General features: G+C 26.4%; 1 protein-coding gene across 2 annotated transcripts in view; it reads left to right on the forward strand.

The window, feature by feature from the left end:
• Positions 1-8,204, forward strand: part of LOC117174652 (bumetanide-sensitive sodium-(potassium)-chloride cotransporter) — a 107,877-nt gene that overhangs the window by 1,332 nt on the left and 98,341 nt on the right. Inside the window, exon 1 of one of the 2 annotated variants that reach the window (XM_033363933.1) lies at positions 5,500-5,707. The exons of the other annotated variant lie outside the window; for it this stretch is intronic. Coding sequence (XP_033219824.1) covers positions 5,685-5,707 — 23 coding nt within the window. The 5' untranslated portion in view covers positions 5,500-5,684. Of the gene's footprint in view, positions 1-5,499; positions 5,708-8,204 lie in introns of those variants that run through there. 2 annotated transcript variants of the gene reach the window in all.

Consider the following 8,204-nt stretch of genomic DNA (forward strand, 5'->3'; position numbering starts at 1 on the left):
TTCATATGATCAGCATTGCAGCTTTATTCTGCTGCGAAATGCATAAAAACCTTAACTAGGAACGGCTATATCTCAAAAACTACTTTTAATCTACACATCGAGAACTACCTCAAGGAATTTTCAAGAGCTTTAAAAAGTTTCAATGGCAAATTTCAGCCAAAAATTTGAATGATTTCTATATAGGAATTTGAAAAATTTTCATTTGGTTTTAAAGAATTTGTTAGAATTTCGGAAGATTAAGGTAATTATCTCAATTATATAAAATCGTCATTAAGGGCGTGGTATATCAAAAGGGAACTTTAAAAGGGAACGAAATTTGATATACCACGCCCTTAATGACGATTTTATATAATTGAGATAATTACCTTAATCTTCCGAAATTCTAACAAATTCTTTAAAACCAAATTAAAAATTTTCAAATTCCTATATAGAAATCATTCAAATTTTTGGCTGAAATTTGCCATTGAAACTTTTGAAAGCTCTTGAAAATTCCTTGAGAGTTAACGAAAAACCTTATAGCTTTAAAATCCTTTGAAATCCCTTAAAACTTTTTAAAACTATTGAAAATTCCTTGAAAGTTTAAAAAACTTAAATCTTTTAAAAACTTTGAAATAAATTCGAATGCTGAAATGTATCAAATATTTTTTTGAATCTTGTAAAGTAATCTAAAATATTTAAAATCCTTTGAAATCCATTTAAAGTTGTTAAACCTCTTGAAAATTCCTTCAGAATTGAACAAATTTAAATCCTTAAAATTCTATGGAACCCCTTTAAATTACTAAAATTTATTTAAAATGTCTTGGAATCTTTAAAAATGCCAATAAGTATTCCAAATTCTTTCAAATATTTTCAATTCCTTTGAAATTCTTCAAAGCTCTTTAAAATTCCTTCAAATTTTTTAAAGTTCTTAGAAATTCCATGGAGTATGAAAAAATACATTAAAAATATAAAATGTTTTAAATTCTTTAAAATCTTGAGTAATTCCTTAAAATATTTCAAAGTCCTTGAAATCCTACGAACTACCTGAATTCTTGTAAATAGATTCTTCTAAATCCATTACAATTTTTATAAAACACCGTGACATCTGATACTTTCTGAAATCCTGGGGCATTTATTAAAATTTGAAAACTTTTAAAATCTCTTAAAATTATTAAAATCTTTGGAAATCTTGTAAAATCCCATATAATCTTTTTAAATACTCTGCCAGATTTAAAATCTTTTGAAATCTTTTGAAATAACTTGAATCTCTTTTAAAGTTTTCTTGGAAGTTTTAAAAATAACCTAAAAACAAATTCTTTGGAATACCTTTAAATATCCTAAAATATTCCAAATCCTTCAAAATATTTGGAAATCCGTTGAAACTTTTCAAAACCCTTGAAAATTTCTCGCGAGTTAAAAAAACCTAATATCTTTTGAAATCCGTTCAAATTATTGCAATACACTACAAATTTGTTGGAATCTATTAAAATACCCTAAAATGTTGCACATTCTTTGAAATCACTTGAAATATTTTGAAACTCTTGAAAATTCCTTCTGGTTTGTAAAGATACCCTGAAGTCTTTGAAAACCTTTGAAATTCCTTCGGATTATTGAAATATATTACTATTTTCTTTAAAGCTTATAAAAATACCCTAAAATATTTGTTAAAAAAACTTTTTCTTTAAAATGTCACTAGAATTTGTATTGATAAAATAATAAATAAAAGTTATTGGGTGACAGCTATGATTACTTTTGACTTAACCATAACTTTTGCCAATTTTTCTACAAATCTTTAAGTTTTTCTTGACTTTTCAGGTTGTTCCTGACCTGTGACCCCCTGTATATGTACGTCGGAAGCTTGATAAAAAACTGCGTCTTTCATATATTCATGTACCATGTTAAACAAAAGAAATTACGGCTTATTGTTCTATCATTAAAGTTAAGCAGCACTTGGTAAAGTTATACTCGGATAGAGGCGGTTGAACTATAACTTATAATTTTAATTTAAAAAAAAGCATAAGTTTGTAAGATTAATTTATCCGTAAAGTACCTTTAAAAATCAAATAATTTATTTTTATTACAATAGAATCATAAGCACTTCAATCACAGAACGATATAATAATTCAAGGATTTGAGTTTTTATCGTAAAAAATTCCACGAAAGAAATAGCAATTTTTATTTAATACGATTGACAGGTATAATATTTTAGCTCATACACGATAAGATTTCCAAAATAGATATAAATTTTTCAACTCAAATACAATGTAACTTTTTTAATTGCAATAAAAATCACAAATAAAAAATTTATCCGCGGAAATTAATCGCGTGCACAAAACGATCTAGGTAACTATATTTAGAAGTCGCCTACAATGTAACTTTTTTTTATTTCAAGAGATCATATCAATGAAAGATTGAAATGTTAGAACTTCCAATTGTCAAAGCTCAAAAACAGATAACAAATTAAACATTTTTAACATTAATTTAATGCAATTTTCTGAATATAAATATACACATTGGATCACGAACAATATAATTAAATTTGTACAATAATAGTTACGACACTTTTTTCTCGCTAGACTGATTAAAACCAGGATTAAAATCATCCTTATCACTGTAATCATAGCGACTAACAATCATGTCAAGGTCTTAAAATAAGTTATTGACATAGGTAAAGACTAAAAGCACTCTATTCGAAGATTCAAATATTCATAATTACATACTCAGAAACTACCTTTAAAAAACACAATTATTAATTAACTTATTTAAATTAATAATTGATTATCATTCCTTTTTGATCAACATTTTTTACTTTCCACTCATATCTATACGAAATGAAAAACTGAACAAATCACAAAAATTAAGGGAATATCTGTTTAAAAAAATGAAGTTGGCTTTAATAGTATGAGATAAAAAAATAGTTTATATGTTATCTTAAAAGTTAATACTTTTGCAAAGTAAAAAACTAATTAGAAAACTTGTGCAAATGGTAAAGCAATAAAAATACGAAATTATGCTGGCTTAAGTTGAATTTTGTATAGATAAATTTTTTGGTATTGAATAATAATAACATAAAAGTATAATATAAAAATAAATTTTGGTTGCCAGTTTTCGATTGATTTTATTATAAAAAGAAATTGGTGGTTTCAAAATAAAACGTATCCTTAAAAAATATGTGCAGTCAACATAATCCAAAAGAACTGCTGCTTTTTCATTTAAGAAGGTTTTATCTTGAGCCTCAATCTCATTTTTTAATTTTTAATTTTACATTCATATTCACCATAAGAAAACTGTGCCTACAGAAAATCCAACATAGTTTTTTGACCAAATTATTTTTCTAATTATTTTTTAAACAAATTTTCGAAATTAACAACACAAATAGGCGTTTTATTGAAAAATGTTCTAAAAATGAATTTGTGATTAAATCAATTTTGTAATCATATAAAAATAATAATAATTATTAATTAATTATTAATTAACTAAATTAATTTAAATATTTTTATGGATAACAATATTTTTCACACATCGGGAGATCTGGAATATTTCCATAAATAATTGTTAGGCACATATTGTTAAATTTTTAATAAGCAATATTGTTTTAATCATTGATTAAAATTATTTATATTTGAAAAACTCACACGTACAACTGATAAGTCAGAAATTTTTATATTTAAAACGTGTAGAAATCGTTCAATATTACAAAATCAAAATTCTTTCATTTAAAGCGGCTATTATTTGAAATTTTCTAAGCATTAAAAACATGATTTATTTAAAACAAATTTTAATGTACTAAGTAAAACTGAAAGACTTAACTGTGAACATTTTCAAATTAAACCCAGAGAGATGAAGCAATTTGGAATAATAATTGTTTTCGTTTTAAAATTGTTAAATAAAAATATATAGTTTTTAGCCGATTTGTCAAAGGCTGGTTTCTGGTATTTATAGAAAATTATTCACATTCTAGAACTTACTAAATTTGTGTTCAATAGAAAGATGTCATGGAGATCAGTTGTAAATTTTGTAATTCTTGTTTAAATTATAGTTTAAATTTAAATTCAAGTATCTTTCATGTAAACAGAGAATCCTACTTTATTGTAGTTAATCGAAAAAATATTTAATTTGTGTAGATTCAACGAAAAAATATTTTACATTTAAAGTTCTACAGGTAAAGGTGGCCTATTTGAAATCTAGCCTATTTGAAAATCGAGCCTATTTAAAAAGAGGCCCGAAAAGCGAGGAACCCTCGTTGGTTCGAATTGAGTACATACCTATTGATTTCAAATCGACCCGCGCTTTTCGGCTCATGTGCAACTGAAAAAGTTGCTTCCACCGCGCGCATAGATACAAGGTCGGGGCGGCCAATGAACGTCGCTTGACAAAAATAACCTGCCAACTCCCTCTAGAAGTGGGGGCCCCTGCAGCCTTCAACTAATTGGTCGTATACGTTTCCAGGCCGTTAAAATGGGCAATATTTCAATGTATTTAAATAAAAGAGTGTTCACTACTCGCGGTAGCGTATTCTAGTTTTAAATAGAATAATTTTGTAAGATCATTACTGATCTTACGTGAAAATTAACAAAAATGTTGTTTGAAATTTGAAAATATATACGTCTTTCCTGTCATTATTATTGAAGAAATAATAGGACGGGAAGACTGAAAATTCCCGAAAAATAAAATTCCCGATTGATAAAATGTCCATATAATAAAATCCTCAAATTGAAAAATTCCCGGAAAAATAAAATTCTGAGTAGTTTATAATTTTACAATAATTTGAAAATTCCAGCATAATATAATTTCCGTCAGAACATTTCTGAATTTAAACATTTCCAAAAATTTGGTAATAAACATTATATATTCAATGAAAATGCATTATAAAATATTTTCATAAATAAAAAACATTTTCAATGTTTGAAGTTTCTAAAATTATTCTTTGCGTTTAAAATAACAATAATTGACCAAATATATTTCTGGATAAAATTTTTTTCAATTCTAGTTATTTTAAACTTATGCAAGAATTTTTGAAACTTTAAGCATGAAGAATAATTGTTTGAAGATATTTTATTATTGTATTTTGGAAAAATTTATTTAAAAAATTGTTAATTGTTCATACTCGGGAATTCGGTAGTTCGGATATTTTATAATTCGGCCATTATCTTTCGGGAATTTTATTATTCGGGAATTTTAAAATTCGATAATATTATAAACTGCCGGTAATCTTATTATTCGAAAATTGTATTATTCAGATATTTATTTATTAGGGAATTTTATTTTTTAAGTATTTTTCAGTCGACCCGATATAACTTCAAAAATTTTGTATTAAACAAGCACATTTTTGTGCAAGTGCCTTGACATTTGATAAGAAAACAAGCCGCCTTTATATTGATAATAAAAGAGCGTCTTCCACGTTTCCCTGAGTATGTCGATTCTTGAGTAAGCGGTTATGACGTGCAAACAAGGTTTGCGTACAGCTTTAACAGATCTTTGGTATAAACCAACGAGTCCGCGGAAATGGTGACAGTCTCTTTCGGAACATTGGAAGAGAGGACGTGTGGTTTTAAGACAATAATTTCAATTCAACATGCTCTCGCAGAATAATACAAATTTGCATATAATGTAGTACAGTGTCAAGGCAGTTGTGTCAGTGAGTGTTGTTAGAATCCGAGTGACTTTTCTTCTTCAGTTTCAGTGATAAACAAAACTACTAAAAAATGGGCCGAAAGTTCTCCTTCAGGTTATATTTTTTACATTTTATTTTATTTAGGGAAAACAACTGTACAGTAGAAAGAACAAATTTAACAGCATCTAACTACATCAGTTTCCAAAAATTACAAAAGAATTAGTTTTTTAAATTCTGTTTTAAGCATTTTTCTTAAACCCGGTACAGGGTATTATTTTGATACCTCTATCCACCAATAGATAATCGTTTTTGGTATTACTCCTGGGCATGGCAGAATATAAATTTCCAATAATTGTATATTATTATTATTATTATTATTATTACAATAAATAGTTGAAACTATCATTATTTTACAAAAATCATAAAAGCTTAAACTCTTGACACTTTTTTTATCTCTGATATTCAGTGAGATTGGTAAGATTTATACGAGATTTTTAATATGGTAAGAGAAAAGTGCAAAATTTTCAGATACCCTAGGCTTAAAAATGATATCTTTTCCGAGTTACTCCTTAACAACCCTAAAATGTATAGATTTTTTAATAACTAAAAATGTACACCTTTTTTAGTATATTATGTACAAAAACCTATATGAGAAGACGTGACGAATCAAAATAAACAAGCAGAATCTTTAACTTGAAACAATTGTGAGACATTCGGAGAGCTGCCAATTTTTAGAGCAAAATTTGTTGTAATTTTTCGATTATCTACTATTGGTGACCTACTGTTAGAAAATTTAAAGTAAAATAAAAAGTACTCAAATAATTATAAATAATAAAGAAAGAAAGTTTTGTAACAATAAATATTGTTCATTAAACTTCAAACTTTTATTCTAATGTACAACAGTGGCACAAAAATGTTTCATTCAAGTAAAAAGAATAAATAATGAAAAGGTACAATTTTTTAAGCAAAAATTAATTTCTTGCTCTCAAAAAATAATTACTTATAATATTTTAATGACAATTCCTTAGATAATATAGTATCCCTGCAGACATGTGATACTGAAAGGAAATAATTAACTTTTTTAAAATTTTCCAACTAAATAGGATTATTTACCTCCAAATCTACTGTAGGATGCTTTCCCCTGAACATAATATGTAGAACCATAAATTCGTACCTCAGGGTGTCTATTAGGGTGGTCCAAAAATTTTGTTTTCGAATTTTTATGAGGGATTATTTAAAATGTAGTATTCTCTAATATTTATTTATTAATTGTTAATAACTAAACAGGCGAAGCAAAGTTAAAGATTTTATTTAAAAATCCAAAACTTTCTAGCACTTATCTAAGAGAAGATAGTTATAAACAAAATCAAATTGTTTAAACTAATTTTTTGTTAACTATCATTAATTATTATGTCACTAAGTGAAAAAGGACAGAAAGGTAAAAATTGCCGAAAAACCCGGAACTATCAGACATTGCTATAGATGAAGGTAGTCATAAACAATAATAATTTATTTAAACAATTATTCCTTCTAAATCCAATTAATAATTAAGTCACGTCTAAGGAAAAAAAGACAAACAGTTGAAAATTTCAGATAAAATCTCAACATTCTACCAATTAAGCAAAGGGAGTATTATAAACAATGATCATATATTTTTTAAACAATTATTTTTTTTAACTTGAAATCATAAATACATCATTCCTGTTGAAAATTGGACAAAAAGTCAGAAATTTAAAAAAAGCCGCATCTTTCTAGCATTATTCAAATATAATATTATTAATAATAATAAATTGTTTAAACACTTAATTTTCTTGACTGTAATTAGTTACTTAACTTATCTTAATTAAAAACTTGACTGAAAGTAAATTTTTTCAAACTGCAATTTTGTAGCATTTATCTAAGAAAATATTATTAGCAATAATAATCAATTGTTTAAACAATCACTCTTGTTAACATTGATAAACTATCACTTCCCTCTAATTGAAAATTGGACAAGTGAATTTTTTTCAAACCGCGTCCTTCTAACTTCATTCTATGAGAAAAGTGTTTAAAACAATAATAAACTGTTAAAACCATTTATGAGAACATCTAATTATCAGTATTAAATAGTCTTTTATGTGCAAGAAACAATTTGCATTTAAAAAACAGTGAAAAAGTCATAATTAGCACCAAAAACTCGCAAAACTCATTTGCTCACTTATGGGGGTTTTGGGACCCTATAAAACAGACTTATGGTGTTGATATTTGAAAAGGGATAATTTATTCATATTCTATTGCTAATTTTGAAGAGAAATGTTGAGTTTCAACTCAATTGAGATGATATTGAAGATTCTGAAAAAGATTTACAATAACGTCTTTTTCTAATGAGAAATACGTGTTAAACTTCATGGGGCTTGCGGCACCTCTAAATATCATTTTTTTTAAACAAAAAAATGCATTTATTTTTGTATGGATTCGAACAAATTTCGTGGGTGTCCCCATAAAAATAAAAAATAAAAATTTGCAATGAATTTTTGGACCACCCTAATATCTATTGATAAGAAACTTTAAAATACCTTGGGGTTTCCCGGGGTTTTTCCCGACTATAGTGTTTTCCCGCACGATTATAATA

This window comes from Belonocnema kinseyi, chromosome 6 (genome assembly GCF_010883055.1).
Source record: "Belonocnema kinseyi isolate 2016_QV_RU_SX_M_011 chromosome 6, B_treatae_v1, whole genome shotgun sequence".
Lineage (NCBI taxonomy): Eukaryota > Metazoa > Arthropoda > Insecta > Hymenoptera > Cynipidae > Belonocnema > Belonocnema kinseyi.